Raw genomic sequence first — 26562 nt, 5'->3', positions numbered from 1 at the left:
GATAGGCAACTGTTTCTTGTCACACTTTTTGAAGTAAACTCATAAATCAGTTGCAGTAAATAGAAGAGCCCAGATGGTGTAAGCTGCCTGGGGGCGGGGTGGAAACCAAAAGCCTATTAATGCTAAAACAAGATGTTCCTCCTTCCTGATGTCAGTGATGTTACTCAGCCCAGTAGAGAGCGGTTTCTGTCTTTGACAGACATAAGAGACTTGTCTGCCATTTGAAATCCTGATTTTTGGATTCATGAAACTAATTCAGTGTTGATGAATGCTTATTCAGCTGTTACTAATTGAAGAACAACTGTGCTTAATTTAGGGACTTGTATATTATCGATGTAGGTTCCACAATGTTGACTCCATGATGGAATGCTGTCTAAGCTTCCTAGGCTGAATACCACTGTCGTCAGGCTACCACTGTAGTCTTCGTGCCCCTGAAGTGATGTTTGGGGTTTCCTGAATGTTACTATAGGTGATATGTCTTTTCTTTAAAGCAGTTGAACGCAAGTTAGTCTGGAGACAAATAGAACAGCCATGCCTCACTGATGAAGTCTTCTTCAAAGAAGTAGGCTGTGACGATTGCACTTCAATGCACACTATGGATTGTTGTCTGAAAATAAGGATCTCACAGAAACAGTGTTTAGCAGCACATACTTTGAAATAAGATACTTAGTTCAGTCTCACAGGTAAGGTTTCCCTCACTTCTCTTTACAGACTGCTGAAATGTGGACAAGCGTTTTTACCCATAGTTTGAAGCCCATAAAAGATACAGACCTTCAGACTATTCATACATTAAACTGGATTTGTAAATTTGCAGATGCTTTTTCTATTATTTCAGTTGAAAATTCTGTTCACCGCAGGCAGATGCTCTCTTTAATATCACTAGTCCCAGAGTACACAATTATATACAAAATTTACTCCCTTTGGAGCAATCCTCAGCACTGAAATGGAGAAGACTTTATATCTGAAAACTGTCAGTTACCAAAAAATAAGGTTCACACTTGTATGAATGCACTGATAACATCTTTCTATAGAAATGTTTATGGATATTATGTTACGCTTCTACTCATACTGTATTGACCAAAATATAAGCTAAAGTTCTGTAACTCATTTATTAGCTCTTCAAAGTGACGTGACAGAAGAAACTTGACATCTATGGAATATCTCCATCGCAAAGTTCTGTAGAAGATCTGGTATAATTGTAGCTGTTCAACAAACTATTTTTTCTCTCCTGAAATAAATGTATTTATTTTTGCCAGCTCTCCAAATGACACTGTTGCAGAACCTCGCCGGGCAGGTTTTGCCTGAAAAAGCAAACAAAAAAAGGACTCATCTTTATGTTCAAAACAAATTACATGAGCCTTAACCAAACCAAAACCAACTTTAGCATCTTTTTTGTTCTAAGTGACCATCCTATGAAATATGGGAGATATTGACATTCAAACATAATGCAAGGGATAGGTTTCACGTTACCTGTGACTCTTGAAATTTCCAGCCTATCATGTAATAAATCTGAAACGTAGCAGGTACTGAACCATCCTTACTTCCATACATTTCTATTAGAGAGAGAGAAGTAAGTTTAATATACTGTGGAGACGTAAGTATGAAATGCTCAATCTGAAAACAGTTTTTGCTGAAAGCAGATACGTTTTTGAAAACTATTTTCACTGTGAGTAACTCTTAACATTTTGATTGTAATAAAGGACAGAAGAAAAGACGAGATCCCAGCCACAAAAAATGGGAGTCTATTTCAAATCTATTGTAATTGCTATTAAAAAGATACTAGAAAAATAAATAAAAAGCAGTCAAGTAGCACTTTAAAGACTAGCAAAATAGTTTATTAGGTGAGCTTTTGTGGGACAGACCCACTTCTTCAGACCATAGCCAGACCAGAACAGACTCAATATTTAATTTAATATTAATCAATATTAAATATTGAGTCTGTTCTGGTCTGACTATGGTCTGAAAAAAGAAAGGTTACTCACCGTAGTAACGGTGGTTCTTTGAGATGTGTCCCCATGGGTGCTCCACATTAGGTGTCGGGCTCGCCTGGCGCCGCAGATCAGATCTTCCAAGCAGTTTCTGCCGGACCGCGCATGCGCCGGTGCGCGCTGCTCCCTTGCGCGCTCCTGGCCACGTGCGCGATCAGGTCCCCGCCAGTTCCTTGACCAACCGCCTCGGATGATCCTGCAAAACACTAAACAGAGATCCGAAGCGGGGAGGATCGGCGGGTAGTGGAGAACCCACGGGGACACATCTCGAAGAACCACCGTTACTACGGTGAGTAACCTTTCTTTCTTCTTCGAGTGTCCCCGTGGGTGCTCCACATTAGGTGACTACCCAGCAGTAACCCAAGATAGGAGGTGGGTAATCGGATTATGTGCAGCTTGTCCCCGAGAGGACCGCTGTTGAGAGACGGGTATCCTCTTGGAATACCCTGTGAAGGGCATAATGTTTGGCGAAGGTGTCGTAGGATGACCAGGTCACCGCTCTGCAAATGTCTTTTAGTGCAACGCCCTTGAAAAAGGCTGTTGATGCTGCCACCGCCCTAGTGGAATGAGCCCTGGGCGTGGCCAGTAAAGGAGTCTTTTTGAGTTCGTAGCACATTTTTATGCAGGATACGATGTGCTTCGAGATTCTCTGCGAGGAGAGACCTTCTCCTTTCGATTTGGGAGTGAGAGAGACTAGGAGTCTATCCGTTTTCCGGAAGGACTTGGTCCTGTCTATATAGAAGGCTAGCGCCCTCCTCATGTCCAGGAGGTGTAGGCGCGCCTCTTTGTTAGAGTTATGAGGCTTTGGATAAAACGAGGGTAAAACAATAGGTTCGTTAATATGAAACTCAGAAGAAACTTTAGGAACAAAGGCTGGATGCAGCCGTATGGTTACCGCCTCCTTGGAAAAAAACAGTGCAGGGTGGCGTTGCCATAACTGCCGCAAGTTCGCTCACCCTGCGAGCTGACGTAATTGCGAGAAGAAAGGTAGTCTTTATCGTAAGGAGGCGGGGGGAAACCGTGGCTAAAGGCTCGAACGGTGGTCCCGTTAGCTCACTAAGCACCAGGTCCAAAGTTCTACGAAGGTGGAAGCGGTTTCCGAAGGGGGTATAGGTTTACCAACCCTTTGAGGAACCTGGTAACCATGGGATGGGCGAACACCGTGTGCCCTTCCTCTTCGTGTCTGAACGCCGAAATGGCGGCAAGGTGGACCTTTAACGAGGATAGTGAGAGTCCTCCTCTCTTGGAGGTCCAGTAAATACTCTAATATTACAGGTATAGGCACCGAAAGGGGGGCCAGCTGTTTGGTAGCACACCAAGCCGTGAAGCGAGTCCATTTCTGCTTGTAGGTCTTCCTGGTGGAAGTCCTCCTGCTACTTTCTAGGACTTGTTGCACTTCCTCCGTACATGTGCTCTCTAGGGAGCTGAGCCATGGATTAACCACGCTTGTAGTCGCAGGCCTTGGGGGTGCGGATGCACTATGGACCCCTGGGCTTGCGTGAGCAGATCCGGCGCCACCGGGAGGGGCATCGGTGGACGGTCCGACATGCGCAGGAGTAGGGGGAACCATTGCTGTCGATCCCACGTTGGGACTATCAGGATCATTCGGGCTCCTTCCCTCCTGGCTTTCTGCAAGACTTTGTGGATCAGCACTGTGGGAGGAAAAGTGTAAAGCAGGGGGCCCCTCCAGGAGATCGCGAATGCATCCCCCAGGGACCCCTATCCCAGTCCTGCCCTGGAGCAGAATCGTGGGCACTTCTTGTTGTGTTGAGTAGCAAACAGGTCTATCTGGGGAAAACCCCATGCGTGAAAAATAGGTCGTAGCAGATCGGGACCGATCTGCCACTCGTGCGTGAGTGCGAAACGCCTGCTCAGCTGGTCTGCCTTCACATTGTGAGCGCCTGGTAAGTACAAGGCTTTCAAGGTTATATTGTTGGCGATGCACCAGTTCCACAACCGGACTGCTTCCGCACATAAGGCACGGGACCGAGCTCCTCCTTGCCGATTTATATAAAACATGGCGGAGGTATTGTCTGTACTGATCTCGACTACTTTGCCTTGTATATGGTCTCGAAAGTGTCTGCAAGCGTTGAACACTACTCTGAGCTCCAGTATATTTGTGTGCAGTGACTGCTCCGTGGAGGACCACAGCCCTTGCGTCACCTCTTTGCCCATGTGTGCTCCCCACCCGATGAGGGAGGCATCTGTAGTAAGAAAAACCGATATTTGTGGTTGGTGGAAGGGTACCCCTGTTAGCAAGTTCTTGGGGTTTACCCACCATTGCAGGGATTTGCGCACCTCTGTTGTGGGTGACACCACCCTGTGAACGGTGTGTGCTGCCGGTTTGTATACGCTCGCCAGCCAGTGCTGCATGCTGCACATGTGTAACCTGGCGTTCTGTACTACGAACGTCGCCGCTGCCATGTGGCCCAGCAGCTGTAAGCACGTCAGAACCGGCACCGTAGGGCTGAAGGTGATAACTTGCACGAGGGAGCCGATGGCCCGAAAGCGTGTCTCTGGTAGATACACTCTCGCTGTAATAGAATTTATGCGTGCCCCTATGAACTCTATGTCCTGTGCGGGGTCTATCTTTGATTTTGCCAGATTGATAATCAGGCCGAGCGCAGAGAACGTGCCTGCTGTGACGCGTATCATGCGTAGTACCTCCTCCTTCGAGGCCCCTTTGAGTAGGCAGTCGTCCAGATACAGGAATATAAATACCCCCTGTCTGTGCAGGTAGGCTGACACCACTGCCAAGGTCTTGGTGAAGACTCTGGGGGCCGAGGAGAGGCCGAACGGTAGGACCTTGTATTGAAAATGCTCTTTGCCTACCATGAACCGGAGGAATCGTCGGTGAGCTGGATGGATAGTTATGTGAAAGTACGCGTCTTGTAAGTCGAGGTCTGCGAACCAATCTCCATCGTCTAGTGCCGTAAGGATGGAGGCCATTGTGATCATCCGAAAGCGTTGCTTGCGCAGGTACCGGTTGAGGCCTCGAAGATCTAAGATGGGCCTCCAGCCTCCTGTCTTTTTCTCCGTGAGGAAGTATCTGGAGTAGAACCCTTTCCCTTGCAGTTGCTCCGGCACTCTTTCCACTGCCCCTATGAGCATGAGATGGTCTATCTCCTGCTTGAGCCTCGCTATGTGGGAGGCCTCCTGGAGATGGGGCCTGGGTGGAGGTCGTGGTGGTGGGAGCGACTGGAAGGGGATGGCGTACCCCGTGGCTATGGATCTCCAGCACCCATTTGTCTGTGGTGATCCTTTGCCATTGGTCGTAGAATGGTCGGAGGCGATGGTGGAATAACCGCTTCAGATGACCTTGTGCGATGGTAGTGATGGCGCAGCCCTGGATCTGTGTGTCAAACTTGTGGCCTTTGGCCCTGCCCCAAGGATGCACGGCTCTGTTGAGAACGTCGCCTGGGAGTTCTGTACTGCTGGTGCTGTTGATGTCGCCCTTGCTCGTAACCCCTGTGGTACTGGGGACGCTGTTGCTGATACTGGTATCGTCTTTGTTGAGGGTAGTACTTTTTCTTTCTGTGTGGAGGGGTGTAAATCCCCAGGGTCCTAAGTGTGGCTCTTGAATCTTTACTGGAATGAAGGACCGAGTCAGTTGATTCAGCAAACAGCTTCTGCGAGTCGAAGGGAAGATCGACAATCTTTGCCTGCAGATCCCTCGGTATACCCGAAGTCTGGAGCCAGGACTCCCTTCGCATCACCACTGCCGCAGCTGTGGAGCATGCTGCTGTGTCCGCAACATCCAGGGCGATCTGAACTCCCATCCTCGAGGCCGCGTAGCCTTCTTGCATGATGGCCTTGAGCACCGGTTTCTTGTCCTCTGGAAGCGAGTCCATGAGGGAGGTTAACCTAGTGTAGTTGTCGAAATTGTGGTTCGCTAGATGCGCTGCGTAATTTGCCATTCGCAACAGTAGTGTGGAGGAGGAGTAGACCTTTCTGCCGAACAGCTCTAGCTTCTTGGCATCTTTGTCTGTTCCCCATTTTGAATTGAGATGTCTTTGATCTTTGTTGCGACAACTCTACCACCAAGGAATTTGGTTGTGGGTGGCTGAACAGGAACTCCATGCCCTTCGCCAGCACGAAGTATTTCTTATCCGCTCTCTTGTGGACAGGCGGAATAGTCGCAGGGGTCTGCCATATCATAGTGGCGGACTCCAAGATTGCTTCGTCAAGTGGTATTGCTATTTTGGAGGAGGCTGGAGGTCTCAGATTTTTGAGGAGCTTATGGTGTTTCTCTTGCACCTCTGCTGTCTGGATGCCTTGCATGAAGGCCACCCTCTTAAACAGCTCTTGAAACTGTTTGAGATCGTCCGGAGGATGGACGTCCCCTGGGGCCGTAGCCTCATCCAGGGAGGAGAGCGAGGAACCACGAGGATACGCCTCTCTGGACCCTTCCATTTCCTGTTGGTGATGGTACATCCGCTCGCTGGAAGCTTGTAAGGGAAAATCTCGGGGTTCCATAACCAGTTCCCCCGAGACACTTGAGTCTCTGTCCCCGTTCGCGATTGCCCTCGGGGATACGGGACCGTCTGTGGTGATCTTTCCCTGGTAGACTGCCGGTGGTGTCTATGCCCCGCGTGATAGGGGCGACCATGGCAGCATGGGCACTGTTCTTGGGAAGGTGACCTGGACCACTCCCTTGGTGCATACCCCCTGCGTCTGGGGGAGCGAGATCGTCGAGAGACCTGGAACACTGGAGAGAGCGATTTGTGATAGTACTCCAGCAGCTCAAACCCCAAGAAGGGTGAAAGTGGTCCCAGCCAGGGTGAGGGTGGTTGTAAAAATGGAGACGAGGGCTCCGGGTAGGCTAGGGGGGACCCCTGCCTTCTAGTTGGAGTCTGCAGCACGAGCGGAGGGCTGAGAGAAGCAACTCCGCAGCCCTGTCTGGAGAGGGGCTGCGGTGCTTTATTTTCTGTGCAGCCTTCCCCCTCCCTTGAGGGGGTGGCTCCGTCCCCTGACGTGCAGGGGATCTCGGCCCCGTCCACGCCGTGCTCGGCACGCTCATGGGCGGTGCCGCACGGGTGGTGTCCTCCGGTGCCTGCAGGCTCTGTGCCTGCGCGCTGTGCACCGCCGGTTCCCCGGGGGTCGGTGTCGCTGCCTGCGGTGCCGCCGGTACCGGCGCTTGTTTAGCTGCCGCCCTGCCTGCAGTGCGGGGCGGCTGTTTGATCATCGGAGGCTGAGCCACCTCCACGTGGCTCTCCGTGCCGCCGCCGATCAGCTGTTGCTGCGGCTGGGGCCTGTGCACTCCTCCCGTCCCGCTCGCTGTTGCTGCCGGCAGGGATCGGGTTGGGGAGACTTTCCTCCGTTTTTGCGCTGATGGGGTGAGGGAGGCAGCTTTCCTTTTATGGGCCCCGGAGGGTCCCTCCTGCTGCGGCCGCTCCGGCACGTCTGGCTGGAGGGCCTTGTTGAATAGCAGCATTTTAAGCCGCATCTCCCTGTCCTTCCTTGCTCTAGCTGTTAATTTTGCACAGAAGGAGCATTTCTGCGTGACATGGGACTCCCCAAGGCACCTTATACAGTGACTGTGCCCATCAGACGCTGGCATTGCCTCTCGGCAAGACTCACATTTCTTGAATCCTGAAGAGGACATTGTTGGTGAGTCTTTTAGTTGTTAATGGGGTACTTAGCACCTTCTCTGAGCTGTTTGCGCCCTCTCGGATAGCCTGCCGCGGCAGAAGGGCTCATGGCCCTAGGCTCCTGGCCTCCGGTGCTCCGCTTGTTACTAGGACTGGACTGAATTCCATCCCGCTTGTTGTTTCTTGTGTTTTTTTTTTTTTTTTTTTGAAAATAACAACTGGCTAACTTAACAATAGACTAAGAACTTGAAAACTTTAAAGAAAAAACAGCTAAAACCATTGAATACGCTAACTTGGCCGTAGCCTAGTCAGATTCCGTCTGCAGCCGACGGTGGTTAAGAGGAACTGGCGGGGACCGGATCGCGCACGTGGCCAGGAGCGCGCAAGGGAGCGGCGTGCACCGGAACATGCGCGGTCCGGCAGAAACTGCTTGGAAGATCCGATCTGCGGCGCCGGGCAAGCCCGACACCTAATGTGGAGCACCCACGGGGACACTCGAAGAAGAAGTGGGTCTGTCCCACGAAAGCTCACCTAATAAACACTTTTGCTAGTCTTTAAAGTGCTACTTGACTGCTTTTTGTTTTGATAGTGTATAGACTAGCACGGCTTCCTCTCTGTTACTAGAAAAATAAATGATACTCTCATGCTTAAAAATATAGTCCACACTACATCTTAGGTTGAAAGATCACAGAAAAAAGTAAAATAGAAAAAAAAAAAGATATTAGTGGAACCAATGAAAGTTAAAAACATAGCTAATAAATGCATACTTTTACCTTTATATATTGCTGCAGCTGCAAACATTGTTTCTCTGTGTAGCATAGGCTTTCTATTCCACGAACAGTTACTCTCTCCCATACCTAAAAATATGTTTCAGCTTTAAAAAAAAAGATACAGCACATACCATGAGTTTGAAATTTCATGTGCAAATCACATTTATGGGTAGGTCTACACAGTGAAGTTATTTCAAAATAACTGCTATTATTTCAAAATAACTATCCTAGCATCTATACAACTGCTATTTTGAAATAATTTTCAAACAGCAGTTGGGTTATTTTGAAATTGGTAAACCTCAATCTATGAGGAATACTTCCTATTTTGAAATAGGTAGCGTTAGGACAGAGAATAGAGCCTATTTCAAAATAAGCCATAGTAGCTATGTCTACACTAGCACAAATCTTTAAAATGGCCATGTACATAGCCATTTCAAAGATTACTAATGAGGCGCTAAAATGCATATTCAGTACCTCATTAGCATGCCGCCAGCCGTGGCATGTTGAAATTTCTGTGTTTTGCTGCCGCATGGCTCGTCCAGATGGGGCTCCTTTTTGAAAGGACCCCAGGAACTTCGAAATAGGAATAAGGGATTTCGAAGCTGGTGGGGTCCTTTCGAAATGGAGCCCCGTCTGGATGAGCCGTGCGGCAGCAAAATGTGGCAATTTTGAAGAGCCGTGGCTGGCGGCATGCTAATGAGACACTGAATATGCATTTCAAGGCCTCATTAGTAATCTTCAAAATGGCCATTTGCATGGCCATTTCGAAGATTTGTGCTAGTGTAGACATGGCCAGTGTGTCCAGTGGCTCTACTTCTAAATAGGCTGTATGGTTACATCTGCACTTGAATTCCTCTTTCGAAAGAGCAATGCAAATAAGGGAAATTGAAAATGCAAATGAGGCACTGATTTACATACTACTTCATTTGCTTAATCTCTTTTCGGAAAAGATCCTTTTGGAAGAAAAAAAGCAGTGTAGACAGGGCTCTTTCAAAACTAACCCCCATATTTGAAAGATCCCTTGCTCTTGATAGAAAATAGGAAGAAGGGTTCTTTCAAAGAGGGGGTTTATTTTTGAAAGAGCCCTATCTACCCTGCATTTTCTCTTTTCTCTTCCAAAAAGAGATTATGCAAATGAAACAGGATATGTAAATTGGTGCCTCATTTGCATTTTCAATTTCCTTCATTTGCATTCCTCTTTTGAAAGAGGAATGCAAGTGCAGACATTGCTATAGTGTGTAGATGCTATATTTTGAAACAGCTACGTGCTATTTTGCAATGCATTTTTGTGTGCAGCAGTGTTATTTCAAAATAAGATATTCCAGAATAGCTCTTCCCACACAGCTTATTTCAAAATAAGGTTGCTGTGTGGACATACCCTATATTAAGCCAATCCAGAGGCAGAACCCTCCAAGTTTAATCACAGAAAGGCACAGTACAGAGATTTGATTGTAGGGAACATCTACTGCATATTGTGAAAACAGAAGCAATACAAGGCTTTTGCATTAAAATTTATGGTTTATAAAGTTAGCCACTTCAATATACTATCTTCCAGAAGACTTATTCTGCTACGTAATGGTTTTGATTTTTTAAATATGCAAGTTAGTCTGCTTATTGTCAGAATTTCAGTACCAATGCTGAAAAATCTACACTCTCCACTATTATTCATGGATTTTTAAAAAGATTCAAAACAGAAATATGAAGTGACTATATAGAAGCAATACCTATATATCTGCAACTATTATCAAGGGTCTTCCAGTTTTCCCTCACACTTGGATTTAAGGCTCCCTCTCTTCAGTTCCCAAGCAGCTACCTGAATATTCTAATTTTTAGGCAGCCTCTCATAAAAGGCCATTTGAAATCTGTCCCGAGGTTCCACCCTCTTGTAACATTCAACCTTCCGCCTGCAGAACTCTACAGCAACAGAGGCACCAGAGAAGCACTAGGGAGACATTGGCTAAGAAGAAGCCAGGATTCTGGATTTTACTTCCCACTATTGATTGGATGGTAGCAGTTTAAGTAGATACGTATTTGATCAATATGTAAATTCAAGAACTCCAAGGCTAGTTTGAATAACTCTTCCTAATCAAGTACTTCACAATTCTGAGATAACATGAGAATTTACCTGCAAAAGATTTAGCTGGAGTTAAGAAACAGGCACAACTTCTACTCTTCAAACCCTACCCCACCTTGATGAGTTTAGTCAATCACTATTTTGAACAGTAACCTACATGTTATTTATAAAAAAAAGGACTTGCCTTGCAAATCTTCCAGGACTTCAAACATCCCGGGATAGTTGACTTGGATTTCATCAGTATCCTAAAAATGTTATGTGCGTACAATTAACTAAAGCAAAATAAAGAGATTTAATTTGCAATAACATACAACTCATTCTACTATTTGTCTCCACCTTATGCCATATAATCACATATTAAGAACACTACACATGGATAGCCATGGCTACTTTCCTTCAAAAATATATTTCATAATTCATGTTGAAACACCAAATCAGATAACATGTCATTATACGTAAAAGGGATTAAAAATAACAATTGAACAGTGGCTTGCATTTTTATTACTGGTAGAACCTCTCTAGTCCAGCACTATCTCATCTAGCAGAGAGTCTGTAATCCGGCATGATTTTAGCCGCATAACCACTTATCCTGTATGTGGCCAAGTTTCCCGTGGTCCCATAAAGTTTGTTTACAGCCACCAGTCCTGCTTCTCTGTGTTCAGTGCTGTCATTTAGCTGTAATTTATTCCTCAATGTCTTCTAAGAGGCCAGCAAGCAGTGGAAGTGTTAGTAATGCTGCGAGGCAATCTTGACCTCCCATGATCCGGCAAATTCTCTCGTTCAGCACAGGCAGGTCCCAAAAGTGCCAGAGTAGAGAGGTTCAACCTGTAGTAGGTCTGAAATTCTCAAATGTTCTGTGGACCAGAAGGTAACCAAATCAACCTCTTCTGGATCTTTAAATGCAAAAGAACCACGTCAGCTGATCTCAGTAAATTTTGGTGCTGAGATCATAGGAAGGCTATTTAGACAGGTATCAAAACTAAGATTTTATATTAAAAGAGTTTGAACTGTAAGCAGAACTAAAGAGGCAACCCATTCAGAGCTACCAAATTCTGAACTAGCTGATCCAGTGTTCTTAAAGTGAAGCAGTGGATTACTGCCCCTTATAAAGCATATTCAGGAGATGGATGATAAGAGAGTTTTGAATCCTAAAGGAAACACTGACATCTCTAATCTATTGATTTAAAAACACTGTGAGCCACTCTTGTAATGGGGGTCAAGAGTCCCAAGCTCTGCACCCCATCCACAGGCAGGAATGACTCTCACTCAGCAGAAGAACAGCGGGTTTATTAGCCAACAGGGCACAGCACCATACAGAGGAGTCAGTACAGCAATCAGAGACAGCCAGTCCAATCCATTTTGGAGAGAGGAGGCCCCAGGCGGTCCCTCCAAGCAGGGCCTTGCCCCTTCCTTTGTCTCTCTCTCTCTCTCCCTCCCAGCCCAGACTAACTGCTTTCCAATTCCCAGTTCCAATTCAAAACTCTCAGGCTCCACCTCCCCCTTTGTCTGCAGTACAGAGGTGTTACCTGGTTGCCTAAGTTACCCTCAGCAGGAACCCCACACCCTCTGTGAGCCATACACACATGTATCCCCCACTACATCACAACACTTCAGACCCCTTTTGCAAGAGGTGTACATGGGAAGCAAATGAAGATGTCTCCATAAACTACAAGAGTTGTTCTACGCTGCCTAAGGAAAAGACCACCATGTGCAAGTCCCCTTCCATATATGGCGGTTAAATATCTATGAAAGTCTCTATTGTACCCACAATTTGACTATTTTGAATACAATTTCTTCTGCAATTTACATTCCCAGTCCTGACATGAATAGCAACATATCTAGCATGTTTGTTGTTCTTCCATGTATTATAACTTTTTTGCATGCATTTACAGCACAATTCACAGTATATTCTATCAAGATACTTTTCAGAAAGAACACTGGTTCTTAATTACAACACTCCTACATTGCTAAGGCAAATAAATAACTGACTCCAAAATTGAAAATATTTACCTCAATGTTCAAGAAAAAGTTAATTGTAAACCTCAAGCTGAATTACCAAATCACTTGAGTTAATTGTAGTGCGCGTAATTGACCAACAACTATGAGGCAGTTTTATGCATTTGGGCACACCTGTTTTGTGACTATCCACCAAGCTGTGTTGAGTATACAGAATACATGCACCCAAGTGTCTATATTATTTTACTCAGTTTCATAAAAAACAATAAGATGCTTTGGGGAATTAATGTCTAAGTGAGTATTCCACATTTGTGTAGTTTATGGCATTCATCTACTTAAGTTTTTAATTTGCACTTACCCAGTAGCAACAAGTTTTTACCTAATACTACCTAATGGCATGTATTACTGCTAGTCTCAGCATCTTTTTGGCCTTTAGAGCTAGAAATGTGAGGAAGGAAAAATCTCTACCACCTTAGCTATCACATCCATCTCTGATTAGATCAAGCCAGAGACTTTCTTGTTAGGAAAATTAAGAGCCAATTTATTAGGCTGAAGGCAGAACCAGTCGTATGAAGGCAGGTCGCATCTTCTGTGCCGCTTTTTTCTAAAGCTTTGAAACAATGAACAAAGATCAACTGTACATTTTTATATTAATTTCCATGAAGAGTACCTGGCTTTACTGAAAAAATCATGCTGTCTATCTAATCAAGATGATCATGCCCAGATTATTAGCACTCTTACTTCAGTACTAATAGGAAGGCTAATAGGAACAAATCAACATCCTTTATCCTAAAACAAGAAGTTCAATAATGTTCTTTAACACCACTGTTAATTTTTAGACCATTTCACTCCTTGTATTGATAATTACCACAGTCAATGTGTTAAAGCCAGCTCTTCCAAGAAGGTGTCCCAAGTCTGTGACATCAGTGAAAGGAGATATATGTGGAGAGAACCCTCCTTCTCTTTCCAGTTCTGCTAGCTGCAAAGAGCAGCGAAGTTCATATAGAGTTTCTCCTCCAAACATAGCACCAATAAATACTCCATCTGGTTTAAGGACTTGATGAATCTATAATACAGAAAATCTACTTAATAGTCAAGGTCTACTAATGTTTCTACTTGGAACAAAATTAAAAAAGTTTTCTTTTTGCCAGTACAGACAGGATCATGCTCTAAGATTACTGAAATTGTGTATCTCTTTCTCTCAGTTTCCAACACTTCAAGGATTACAGAAATATAAATCTTAAAACTGATATTTTATTTCTGTTGGATGTCTACTTTTAGTTCATTTTTATACAGGAAATATAAAAATACTTGCTAAGACTAGATAAAATGAAAGCGTTCATTGTAATCAACTCAATTTGCTGTCTGAACTCAGCAGTAACCTTAGTCAAATTTCTCTATCACACACTATTCAAAACACTCATTCAACACAATTTATCTTTTAAGTTGCCGCAATAGTAAAGTACAACTGAATGAATTTTAATACCAAAGGATAAGGCAGGGCCTAGTTCAACTCCCACTGTTTTTGAAAAGGAAAAGCAATTGTACTTTTAACTGGCCATTTTCAAGTAAATGTATCTGATTCTCTGTGCTGAAAAAATGGAAACTGTTTACACCAGATGGATCTTAAGTGTGTGCCTGGATTTCTAATAAGATTTGATTTGGCTTACAAAGTAATTTGTAGGGCAAGGCAGTGTGGGAATGAGTGGTATTTAATCAAGTTATCCACCAAATTGTTGTATTCTGTGCTGATATTAAGCCATTTGATCAGCTCGACAAGCAGATAACACCATTCAAAAAATATTAAGTATTCAGGGGATAAGTTTAAGAAGTTAGCTGCAAATTCACTATCCTTATGCCACTGATCCAAGTTAAATAGTAAGAAGTTACTCATAAAATACAGTTTTTAACTGAAAAAAATCCTTTATTTTTAATCACAAGTTGTAAGTGATTCTTATGTAAGTGGTTCTTATGCATAGAAAACTGTTGCAGTCTAAGAAAGTGAAATATAATGATATTTTATCAACTGCTTTGAGACTAAAATGTATGCCAAGTTGTGTTACTTATTTATCACCACTCAGGAAGATGGGTGTTCCACAAGTTTAATCAAATAACCATCTTAACAAGGTATAAAAATAAATATGAATACATCAGTTCACAGGTGTGAATCTCACTTTTACACTCTTATCAATATAAAGTATATGGAGACTGGTGTCATTTCTCTTCTAGTTAATGTCTCACAGTAGCGGAATTTGAGTTTTCTTAAAGAGAGAAAATAACAAAATGGTGGACCATATTAAAAATAGGCCACGTCTACACGTGCACGCTACTTCGAAATAGCAGCGCCAACTTCGAAATAGCGCCCGTCACGGCTACATCTGTTGGGCGCTACTTCGAAGTTGAAATCGACGTTAGGCGGTGAGACGTCGAAGTCGCTAACCCCATGAGGGGATGGGAATAGCACCCTACTTCGAAGTTGAACGTCGAAGTAGGGCACGTGTAGACGATCCGTGTCCCGCAACATCGAAATAGCGGGGTCCGCCATGGCGGCCATCAGCTGAGGGGTTGAGAGACGCTCTCTCTCCAGCCCCTGCGGGGCTCTATGGTCACCGTGTGCAGCAGCCCTTAGCCCAGGGCTTCTGGCTGCTGCTGCAGCTGGGGATCCATGCTGCATGCACAGGGTCTGCAACCAGTTGTCAGCTCTGTGGATCTTGTGTTTAGTGCAACTGTGTCTGGGAGGGGCCCTTTAAGGGAGCGGCTTGCTGTTGAGTCCGCCCTGTGACCCTGTCTGCAGCTGTTCCTGGCACCCTTATTTCGATGTGTGCTACTTTGGCGTGTAGACGTTCCCTCGCAGCGCCTATTTCGATGTGGTGCTGCCCAACGTCGAAGTTGAACGTCGATGTTGCCAGCCCTGGAGGACGTGTAGATGTTATTCATCGAAATAGACTATTTCGATGTAGCGTGCATGTGTAAACGTAGCCATATAGTGTTAAATCAGACTTCTAGGGATATGACAAAAAATATCAGATTATATACACAACTTAGCAATAAGAAAAAGAGGAAAGAAGTGCATATGAGAAGTAACTGCAAACCAAAATTAGTTATTACTGATTATCAGCAACAGTTTCTCTCACCTCTCTAAAAGCTCTAGGAAGCTCATTCACCCAGTGCAAACTAGAACAAGAAGTGTACATTTTACAAACAGTTTAAGTGGCAAATAAAAGTGAATTGTCACAGCAAAAAATATTTCAGAAACCAAAGAACTATCATCAACTATTCCCCAAAACAAGTTTTTTAATGTAAATTATACAAGTTGTTAAATACCTACACAACAATTTTGACAGTACGCCCATATGACTAAGTACAAATACAGTACTCTCAAAGACCTTTAAGACTAGTACATGACTGATAGTAGAACTGTAATTCATGTGCCACTTGCCTACATAAGCCTTTTTCTTGCCCACTAACATAGCTACCTCCCCTTACCCAATTTTACAAACATTAAACTCTATTGAAATGATTAATACAGACCTTAAACTGCTAACAACAAGATTAAATGTGTTTTCTCTGAAGGGAAGGAATTCTTCATCAGCTACAACACTGACAGTGGGGATTTCAGTTTCCGTAGTATTTTTCTAAGTCAGGTTAGAATAAACACACAGAATTTCAAACTGTATTTGAAGTTATATTTCTTTTGCTCATAGATATTGTGGGATTAAAGCTTAGCAGACCATTACTCACCAGAGCATTCTCTGCCATATCTACTTGAACAAGTTTTTCAACAGTTTCCTGAAATAAGAAAAATCTGTCAAATACTTAGGATGCCTCTTGTTGGTTTTAAATCTCTCTGAAAACTTCAGGTGTCCTACAAATATTTTAAATGCAGTAAGTAAAAAGAGAACCTCAAAATTGAAAAAAATACATCATGCATTCTTTGCACACTTTTCCCCTCCACAATATCTGCTTTTTCAGTGGTCGTCCTGAACAAGACATGCTGCCAAGCATGTACTGAGGTCACAAGGGGAAGGACATAATACAAATTTTAAAAACACTCACAGAGGAGGACTTGCCAGAGCCCCCATCTCTTATTTTGAGAGAATTCCAGCTTAACTGCATCAGAACATTTCATCCTTAGCAGTATGGCACGGAGGAAAAAAAAGTTGCAAGGTTTAATGGGTTAGTAACATCTTCAACTTAACCAAAAACCCCACAGGAAACCAAGAGCAGATCATTGAGCACTGACTGATACACATTCAGTGCAAGAAATTAAAAGGCAACAAGCTAACTCTGAGATTTAGAAGACTTTCCAAATTTCATCTGTAAACACCACACCATTACAAAAATGATTTTGTATTATTTTTTGACATTAGTACAAACATACAGTATACCTTGTTGAGATACTGAGCTATGTAGCCACTTCCACAACCAAGGTCCAAAGCGAGAGGGAATGTTCTAAAAAAAAGAATTTTAAATTCTTTAGCACACAAATACAGCTACTAAATTGCATACATGTATGAAGTTCCAAATATCTTTTCTGATTATATGATTCCAAATAATGTCATTATACACAGCTCAAAGTTATTTTCCTTTGGTGCATATCTCTTCTATTTCCTTTAATGGCACTTGATGCATGGAACTTGGCAACTGTTTTTCTCATTTATGGCTTCACGTGTATGTTTTCTTGCAACATTTATTCTAGAAAATAAAAATATGCAAATTCATTTTATGTTCTCCTTATACAGACCATAAAAGTTATGAAAAGGGTTTGTCTAATTCAAGCATCTGTAGAATAAGACATTTGCTTCCAAAATATGTGACCATAAGCAAAAGTCATTAACCTCTGGAGAATTAAAATTTGTGAACCTTGTAAATCCATGTAGCGCTGACTTCCTCAATTGGCAGTCCTAGCTGTACTGCCTCTGCTAGTGCTCACAGCTTTGTGATATAGCAGCAAAGGACTGGTTACAAGATGTTCAGTTTCACTGCTACTACCCTAGAATCTTAAGAGTTACAAACCTCTTGGCTGTGTCTACACTTGCATTTCTCTTTTGAAGAGGAAAACAAATGAGGGAAATCAAAAATGCAAATGAAGTGCTGATTTACATCACACTTAATCTGCATAATTTCTTTTCCAAAGAGATTCTTTTGGGCAGGGGGGGAGGGAAGCTGTGTAGATGCGGTTCTGTCAAAAATATACTCTGTATTTGAAAGAGCCCTTCTTCCTGAAAAAAAATAGGAAGAAGGGTTCTTTTGAAGTTGGGGTGCATTTTCAAAAGCGCCCCATCTACACAGCTTTTGGTTCTTTCAGAAGAATCTCTTTTGAAAAGAGATTATGCAAATGAAGTCTGAGATGTAAATCAGCACTTCATTTGCATTTTAGATTCCCCTCATTTGCATTACTCTTTTGAAAGAGTAATGCAAGTGTAGACGTAGCCCTTGAGACCTTTGGTTGTTTACAACTCTGAAATGTTCATAATTCTAAACAAAATGCTGCGGGTATTCTTTCAAAAGTTTACAACTGAACATGTACCTAATACAGCTTTGAAACTTTAGTATTCAGAAAATAAATGCAGCTTTTATCCATCGTAACTTCAATGAAACATAGAAATACTTATATTACCTTTAAAAAAATCTCACAAAACTTTTCCTTTTACTAGTTTACACTTAGCACGGTATTGTACTGCCCCGCTCTCCCAAACTTTGCAGCAAAGTCCTCTTTCTCCTGGCAATAGAAGAGGGATGAAAGGGAGATTGTGTGGGAGGGGCATTCACTTTTAGGCTGCATATACACTATGAGATAAATTCAAATTTAAAGCAGTTAGCTCGATATCACCAGGTGACTGTCTTCACTGTAAACATCACTTGCTCGACATAGGGTGCATTAATCTCGAGATTACAAAATCAAAGTTACCTGACAGGTATAGAGTCAAGCTTGAATTCTGAAGTTTGATTAAAGGCCAGCGTGGAAGCACCATATCTTAAAATCAAATTTATTAGCCTCCACAGGTGTCCTGTATGTAACCCACAATGCCCCTCACTGCTCTGCTCTGGTCACCACTCTCCAGTAACAGGAAGACCATGAATTTTCAAGCGTGAGCAGCAAGCCTTTGGCTGTGGGCTCATGTTTGTATGAGAGCCTAAGAAATGTCTTTCTTTCTTTGCTATCAGCACTGAGAGAGAGAATCTACCTATCCAAATAACCCCTGCAGGGAGTTTGTGGTGCTGTCTCTACATCTGTTATATTTTTTTCTGCGTGGCCTCACCACACCTTATGGCAACAATGCTGGTGTGGGGGTCATGCTTGCGTAACATGCCAAGAAACTTCTTCTCAGCGGTTTACATTTGTGTGCAAACCCCCTTCCCTCCCCCACAAGTGCCATGCAGTCTGGGTCTTTCTCGCACTCTGCCACATTGCGTGGGTAGTCCCCAATTCAATAAAAGGATGTGCCTGGTGTTCAGTGCTGACCAGGTTTCCACGCAGCAACATGTCAAATTGTGCATGCTTAGGGCTCCAAAGGTGGGAAAGATACTCAGGGGTTTGCTGCCACTGTGAGGAAGTTTCCCCCGGTGACTAAGATACTGGGGGGGTTTGCTGCCAATGTGGGGAAGTCTCCTCCAGTGGCTAAGATATTTGGGGACTTGCTGCCACTGTGGAGAAATCTCCCCCTGGATGCTAAGATACACGGGGTCTTCCTGCTGTGGTGGGCAAGTCTTCCCCATCAGAGACATGGGGCTTGCTGCCGGCGGGGGCAAGTTTGCCCCAGTGGCTAAGACACATGGGGGGGGTGGGGGGGAATACTTCAGCAGCCACAGACCACAGCACCCACCCATACCCCACCAAAAATATTTTCAGGAGCAGGCTGTCCACTGCAGATACTTTCTGGTTTTATATTTCAGTTATAAAATATTTTTGTTAATATCTGCTATATGTTTTCATGTCTTGACCCACTCAAACACAGGGTGGGGAGGGGCCAGTTGAGATTCCTGTTTGTGTGATAAGTTCACAGTATGCTATATCATTGACATTGACCATGTTGGCAATGTCTGTGTAGTGAAGGGGAAAGTCAAAAATTCTTTTTTCCCCACACTTTCCTTCTAACTTTACAATACAGTCTGTGCCCCTGCATTATTTTCGGGGATCACACGCAATGATGGGACGTGGAATACTCAGTGGATTGCTATTTGAGAACACAGTTGTTGCATGGAAGCCTTATAGTGCACCGGAAAGCCAAAGACTCTCCCCAATACCAACATAATAATGAGGAAACTAAATATTCTTTTTTCCTACACTTTTCTATCCTCTTTCCTCTTACTTTAAGATACAGTCCAGGCCCCACATGCAATGACGGGAGGTGGGACACTCAGTGGATGGCCAATTGAGAATGCAGTTGTGGCACCGTGTTGGCAATGCAACATGGCGGAAAACTAAAAATTCTTTTTTCCCTAGATTTTTTTTTTATTCTCTTTCTTCTAACTTTGAGGGTAACTGCATTATTTCCAGGGATCAGCATATTTTCAGGGACTGGGAGGGGAATGAGGAAAATGCCATGTGGGAAGATGATGTCAAAGACCAGCGAGCATACCCTGAATGCTATGGGGATGAGGGATATAGGTTCCCACAACAGTCAATGTTAGCCAATTTGAGTGTGGCAGCAACGAGTTGACTTTGTGTGGAGCATGTAGGAAGTGAACATGATCAAATTCGAATTTATAAATTCCAGAATTACAAAATCTGTATTAACAACAAGAAGTCCTGTAGCACCTTACAGACCAACAGATATTTTGGAGCATAAGTAGGTCTGACGAAGCAGGTCTTCGCCCACGAAAGCTTATGCTCCAAAATGTCTGTAAGGTACCACAGGACTTCTTGTTGCTCTCAAAGATACAGACTAACACAGCTACCTCTCCGATAGAATCTATATTAATGAATTCAAATTTATCTCGTAGTGTAGATACAGCCTTAGACACAATAGCCACAGATTGAGACAGTTCCCCTTTATATAGCAGCCAAATAGCACTCTCACAGCAATCACACCAATTTCCCCATTTATCCTTTATGCCCTCCTCACTGCTCCAACCCCACAAAACAGCAAAAAGAGACTAGACCTATACTAAGATGTTGCTCCTGGATCGCTCTCAGCTTCTCTAATAACCTGTGGATAGTGGGAGTCTCATAAATTTGCCAGCTCTGTTATTATAGAAATACTGCAACTCCTGAGAACTGATTTTTTACTGAAGGCACACAATAATTCTAACGTCTTTGAAAGTGATTAACATAAATGAGACCTGCCATTACTGTAACAAAGATCACAGTAAAAATACTTTTTTATACATTTGACAGTATTCTATCCATAGTCCAGTTCACAATTTTCCTGAATATTCCACTCATTGACTTTCCCCAAATAAGAAGCTCATACAACACAGTAGTAGAGGAAAAAAATATAAGAAAAGATGACTCAGATAGAAATAGTATAAGAATCTACTGTAACTTATGCTTTTAGTTGGTTCAGTTCCAGGATTCAAAGAGATTGGATCTCTCTCTCTCTCAAGATCTTTAACTTACCTGGCTATGTCAAACACCCGGTCCGCTACTCTGCCACCAACCTAGAGAATTGCAAGAACTTAAGATGTAGACATTATATACAAGAATTAACCACCTGAAGGTAGGAGATTCTTTTGCTTGGCAGTGCAGGGTGGGGACAAAAGGGAAGGAGTTGTCAGAGAGTCAATCAGATAATCCTAGGCCTGGGTCTACTCTACAAAGTTGTCCCAGAGAAGCTCACACTTTTTTCAGTACAGCCATGCATGCATCCATTCTTAATTTTGTTACTTACCAGCATAATCCCTCCACTTCTTCTCGCATAGTTTTGCTCCTTCTCAGGAGCAAAGCCCTTTGCTCATATAATTCAGTAGCAGTGTGGACATACGCACATCTGTACTAACATACAATCACACAATGCAATATTCCCTTCAGGAGCAACCTGCTGGTAACACTTTCAAACTATGCTCCTCAGGAGTCAAAGCTATCAGACGTCCACCTCGCATTACTCCTATGGTAACAAATATATTAACAACAACCTGGCAAAGGAAAGAGCAAAACTGATTCTCCTGGTAAAAGTCACAGTGCCTTGCAAAAGGGGAAAGAGCTAAGGAAGGAATACAGAAGATGAAGGAAAATGAGATTTTGGGTTACCTGTTTGATTTAATGCCTTTTATGAATTGGATGCTTTACTTATCTGGGAGCCTACCACCTTGAGTGTAACCACCACGGATCCTGAAAAGAAGGAATACTACACTCTAAAACATCTCCCCCCCACACTTAATGCCAGCAGACTAAGGAGAAGTTTCTGTCTTTGGCCAGAAAGGGGAGAACCAGGTGGTGCAAAACTGGACACTGAACACCTTACACTAATGCCCTTCACCACCTGGAGAAGAGAGATGCATATGATCATTAAAATTCAGGCAATGCAGGAAATGACAGCCAGAACATCCCTGCCAACCCCTCATCAGCAGACACCACCTCCGCAGTTTCCATTGTCCAGCACTCGTAAACCGCAGACACCAGAAACTGTAGATGGAAGTGCCTGCGAACAGTCAACATCAGCAAAATATCTTATGGCCCACAATCGGATTACCCTAATGTGTTGCAGTTTGCCCACTACTGGTATAAATCAAGTTGTATACTGATGCTCTCTAACCCCTGAGAAATAAATGTTGTATGTTTACAAAAGTCCAGAAAAGCTGAAAAGGCATTTCACTTTATTTCCTTTCCTCCTACATAGCTACTAACAGCATTTTCATTACTCCTTCCCCCATCTATCCATTACCACAGTGACACACTCAGGCCAGAGGGCACACATTCCCAAAATAACCAACCAGTTTATAAACCAGTTTCAAGCACCCAATTTATACTCTGATCCAAGGACATCCACAGGATTTACGGAGCCTTATACCAGGTGTGGGCAACAATTTTTCCTGGGGAGGGTCACACCAAGATTTTGGTAAGTGTTGACGGGCTGCACTTATCTTTGGAGGGGTTGCGCGATCTGGGATGGAGGTTGGATGCAGAAGGGAGCTTGAAGCAGGGGACTCAGGTGCAGGATCAGAGAGAGTTTGGCTGAAGGAGGGGGCTGTGATCTGGTGCAGGATATTGGGGTGCAAGGTCTGGCAGGGGGATGGGTGCAGAGGGGTATTCTGATCTGCAGGAAAGACACAGAGTGGGTGCAAGGAGTTGGAGTAAGGAGCCAGGGTCAGGCTCTGCCCAGGAGCTGCTTACTTAAGCAGCTCCTGGCCAGCAAAACATTCTGAGGCAGGCTTCCCTACCTGCCAGCAATCCTGGCACACTGGCTATTCCATCAAAACAGAAAGCAGTCAAGTAGCACTTTAAAGACTAGCAAAATAGTTTATTAGGTGAGCTTTCGTGGGACAGACCCACTTCTTCAGACCATATCCAGACCAGAACAGACTCAATATTATGTTTCTCTTTGCACTGCACAAGAAGGACTCTGGGTGGTGCCCCCAACCCCAGCAAAAACTCTCTGCTCCTATTGGCTGGAAACTGGTCAACGGGATCTTAGAAACTGTGCCCCCTCCACAACAAAATATTTCAGCTCCCTTTGGCTGTCTCTCCCACCTCTTGCAGCAGGGATTAAAACGCTTGGAGGGCTGAACCTGGCTGAGGAGCTGTGTTTTGCTTACCCCTGCCTTTCACAGTACTATTAAACTGGTGGCCCTATGGCTGATGGCAGCTTGTGAAATCTTAAGCAACACATTAATGAAATACTGTTAAAGCAAATAGTAACAGAGAGGGAGCCATGCTAGTCTATATATTATCAAAACAAAAAGCAGTCAAGTAGCACTTTAAAGACTAGCAAAATAATTTATAAATATTTTGCTAGTCTTTAAAGTGCTACTAGACTGCTTTTTGTTTTGTTAAAGCAAATTTATACTAAAGTCCTGAAGAACAACACAGTAAATTCAGAGGGGGGAGGGGCAGAATTTTGGAAAATGCCTGTTAAATGGCTTCATTACTACTTTGAATGGCTCTTTCATGGGTTCAGTGTTCTGCTAATAGCACCGGAAAGCGTTTTCTGACTTTTTAAGATTATTAGATCTTCTGGGGAAGAAACAGTAGGAGTACATTAAGACTCAAGGGTACCCCACGTTTTCAGGTACGGGTCACCCATACAGCTGCATATTATAGTCTCAGAGCTGTAGCAGCCGTATTAGGTCTGTGGCTTTACAAATAACAAGCAGTCCTATGGCACCTTAAAGATTAATACATGTATTAGGCCATGAGCTTTCCTGGGCAAAGCCCACTTCTTCCAATGAAAAAAAACCCTCATCGGTGGAAGTGAGTTTTGCCCACACAAGCTCCGGACCTAATACAGGTGCTAGTCTCTAAGGTGCCGCAGGACTTTTTGTTATGTGTGGAGCTGCATATGTACCCACACCTGTGTACGGGTAAGGGCCGCCCTGCTCTAATCATCTTCCCCCTCTGGCAACAGCAAACACGCCCATAGGTCAGAAAGGCGCCTTGTTGAGAACACATCTGCGGGGCCCAGGTCCCACCCGCAGCAGATGGGGAGGGAACAGGACCCACCTCCCGCGGGCGATGGGGGGGAAGGAGAATCTCCTCGCTCCCCGGGCACTGGCAGGCGCAGGTCGGGGCAGGGAGCGGCCGCCTGAAGTCTCCGGCCCCTTTGGCCGTCGGACAGAGCCGGGCTCCATCTCCTCTCTGCGCCTCCCCCTCCCCATCCCCGCACAGGAGCGGGAAGGCCCCGAAGCCGCTCGGCGGGATCCGGGTCTCACCTCCTCCCTCAGGTACTCATACTTGGCGCGCTCGGGCTGCAGCGCCGCCCAGTTCTTCTGCTTCCGCTTCAGCCCCCGGTCAAAGGGGCTCCGGGCGCCGGGCGAGGCGGGTGCTGCAACTGCCCCGGACGCCGCCGAGAAGCGACGGCACCAGCCGGGCCTCAAGAGACGGGGTCGGGACCCCCAGAGCAGAGCAGCGGCCCCCATAAAGGGGCGAAGTAATGGATACTGGCTCGCTCGGTTACTAGCGTCCGAACAGCAAACACTGCGCATGCGCGAAACACCACCTCCTCCGTCGCGGAGAGCCGGCCCGCAACCAATGGTGGTGGTGCCGCAGTCATCACCACGCACGCGCCTTTCCTCTGCCGGGGGCGCGTGCAAGAGGTCACTGCGCACGCGTACAAGTTCGATTCACGAGTGCTTTTCGGCCGCGTGGAGTTGTGGCTTGTTTTTGCTTTTGTCCGTCTCGTGCATTTGTACTCGCCGCCTGTCAGCGCGCGTGGCCCCGTGTCCGCGAGAGCGGCGGCCCAGGTGAGTGACGTAGAGCCGGCCGTTGAGTTAGCTCCCCCGTTTAGAAGGTCCCCGGGTAGGAGGGAGAACCACCCCCCCTTCTCTGGCCGCGGAGAGGCCCAGGGTGGGGGAGCGGCAGCCCGAGGCCTCCCCGTCCCTCTGACTAGCGGACAGAGTCAGATCCCCGCACACCCCGCTTGGGCCTGAGAGTGGGGCATAGTCGGTGTTTGGCTGTGCGGCTCTGCGGGACCGGCACAGCCCCGTCCGCGCCGCAGATGTACTGGCCGGATGGTGCCTCGGCCGGGCTGCGATCGGCGGTGTTACCGGGACGCATCTCCGGGGAGGTGCCTGGCGAGCCCTCTGCTGCTGCGGGTTTCGCTGCCCCGAACGTGCCAGGCTGATGAGCGGGAGCCGGGGGCTGCCATAGTGAGCGCAGACACCAGGAGGGGGGCGCGTGAGGCGGTACCTGATTTTCAATGGGACCAACCTCGGAGCGACTGTTTGGATGCTGCAGAGCGGACAGGCCCAGTGCAAAGGCCTCTCCCTCAGCCTCGTGGGAGGGCTACTGGACCCAGGACCCCACCGATTTCTTGGGGAGCTAATAAGAAAACAGGAGCCCGGGAGCTCAGGTCACAGGTTTAAAACAAGCAACCCAGAAGGGGACACGGAGCAGAGAGCTTCCGATAGCACCCACTGCTTTTCAAAGCCATCCAGGGACCCAGTCGATGCCACCCAGAGGAGCTCTGCCAGGATGCATTATGCGAGTGAGGAGCGAAATAGACCTCACAGTTGTAGCGCCCCCCTTGGTCCAGCATCCTTCTGGTGTTGTAGATGGCCTGGAAGTGAGAGAAATGAGCCTTGGCTCTGCCCAGCTACTCTCTCACCAGTAAACATTGGTCCAATAAAAGATATTGCCTCTTCCAGGACCACTGGGGGGCAGGAGACCAAATTTGGTTTTAGTCTCAAATGCAAAAGGGGGCCTCAGATTTAGACCCATGTTAATTTTTTGGCATTTGATAAGTTTTGCAGCTTGTTTTGATATATCTCCCTCCGTAATTAGTGCATTTGTACAGAAAAAGGTTTTAGGTTGTTAATATTCAAAGTATATCTCACTCTCTTTTTGAGTGCTTTTTTATTTCATGTGCTTCATTTTTTATTTTTATTATGGCTAAGGTCCTCAAAAGCTGCAAGTGTCCCAGGCCTCAGTGGACTTACTTGTCTTTCTAATGTCCTGTTATATCAACTCTGCAAATGAAGTCTAATGATGAACACTATCTCATTTGTGGTTGCAGACTTTTAAAAAGTCAATTTCCTGCATTGCATGTGTGGGAACTTGGAGTTGGTGTTGAACATAGGAGAGAGGGTTAGCTGCTTGAGTACTTTTCACATGTTTACCATATTTGAAGTTTCAAAAAAGAGGACACCCTGAGAAGGAGGGTATCTGTATGAGTATCTACCAACACACATTGTATTAATGTAGCATATATACTATAACACATTAATACAGCATGAGGTGGTAGGTACTGGTACAGATCATCAATATCTCCCAAAAAACGAGAAGTCCTGTTGCACCTTATATGCTAACAAGATGTATTAGAGCATATGCTTTTGTGGGTAAAGACCCACTTGATCAGATGCATGGTGTGGCAATTCCAGGGGCAGGTCCAAATGTACGGGCACATGAAAAGAAGCAAGTCTCCATTCAAGAGGAAGGCCAGAGTTAACGAGTTCAATTCAGTCAGGGAGGATGTGGCCCATTCCCGGCGGCTGTTGTGGCGGAGTGGAGAAATTGCTTTTGTAGTTGGCCAACCATTTCCATTCTTTGTTCAGCCATAAACTGATGGTGTCAAATCTTCAAATGA

The 26562-nt window shown here is 45.0% G+C and overlaps 2 protein-coding genes across 5 annotated transcripts in view; one reads left to right on the top strand and one right to left on the bottom strand.

Annotated features, from left to right (window-relative positions):
* Positions 1-1022: 1022 nt before the first annotated feature.
* On the bottom strand, positions 1023-24492 carry NDUFAF5 (NADH:ubiquinone oxidoreductase complex assembly factor 5). Of its 4 annotated transcripts, none has more exons than XM_074989369.1 (11): positions 24191-24492; positions 20943-20983; positions 16768-16831; positions 16121-16168; positions 15911-16014; positions 15514-15553; positions 13248-13445; positions 10608-10668; positions 8353-8436; positions 1471-1553; positions 1023-1301 (listed from the first exon to the last, which is right to left on the bottom strand). In XM_074989369.1, the coding sequence occupies exons 1-11, from the start codon at positions 24461-24463 to the stop codon at positions 1215-1217; spliced, it is 1083 nt and encodes a 360-aa protein (XP_074845470.1). In that variant the 5' UTR covers positions 24464-24492; the 3' UTR covers positions 1023-1214. The 4 variants fall into 4 exon arrangements, with proteins under 4 accessions (XP_074845470.1, XP_074845471.1, XP_074845472.1 ...); XM_074989370.1 differs by lacking the exon at positions 24191-24492 and adding an exon at positions 18000-18101 and having other exon boundaries at positions 20943-22367; XM_074989371.1 differs by lacking the exon at positions 20943-20983 and having other exon boundaries at positions 24191-24216.
* Positions 24493-24591: 99 nt separating this feature from the next.
* The window catches only part of ESF1 (ESF1 nucleolar pre-rRNA processing protein), a 68570-nt gene continuing 66599 nt past the window's right edge, over positions 24592-26562 (top strand). The window contains exon 1 of the mRNA XM_074989368.1: positions 24592-24721. The gene's annotated coding sequence lies outside the window, so the exon portion shown is untranslated. The remainder of the gene's footprint in view (positions 24722-26562) is intronic.

The sequence above is a fragment of the Carettochelys insculpta genome, chromosome 3 (assembly GCF_033958435.1).
Source record: "Carettochelys insculpta isolate YL-2023 chromosome 3, ASM3395843v1, whole genome shotgun sequence".
Taxonomy (NCBI): domain Eukaryota; kingdom Metazoa; phylum Chordata; order Testudines; family Carettochelyidae; genus Carettochelys; species Carettochelys insculpta.
Note: the sequence above shows the minus strand (reverse complement) of the source record. Positions and strands in the feature narration are given on the sequence as shown.

What these genes read in the sequence shown, in the direction of transcription:
- NDUFAF5 (XM_074989369.1), bottom strand. Translation starts at nt 24,463, where the DNA reads ATGCGCAGTGTTTGCTGTTCGGACGCTAGTAACCGAGCGAGCCAGTAT. An exon ending in ATGAGTACCTGAGGGAGGAG is followed by an intron (nt 20,984 to 24,190) that starts GTGAGACCCGGA and finishes GCAATTCTCTAG; the next exon opens with GTTGGTGGCAGAGTAGCGGA. An exon ending in GGAAATTTCAAGAGTCACAG is followed by an intron (nt 1,302 to 1,470) that starts GTAACGTGAAAC and finishes TTGCTTTTTCAG; the next exon opens with GCAAAACCTGCCCGGCGAGG.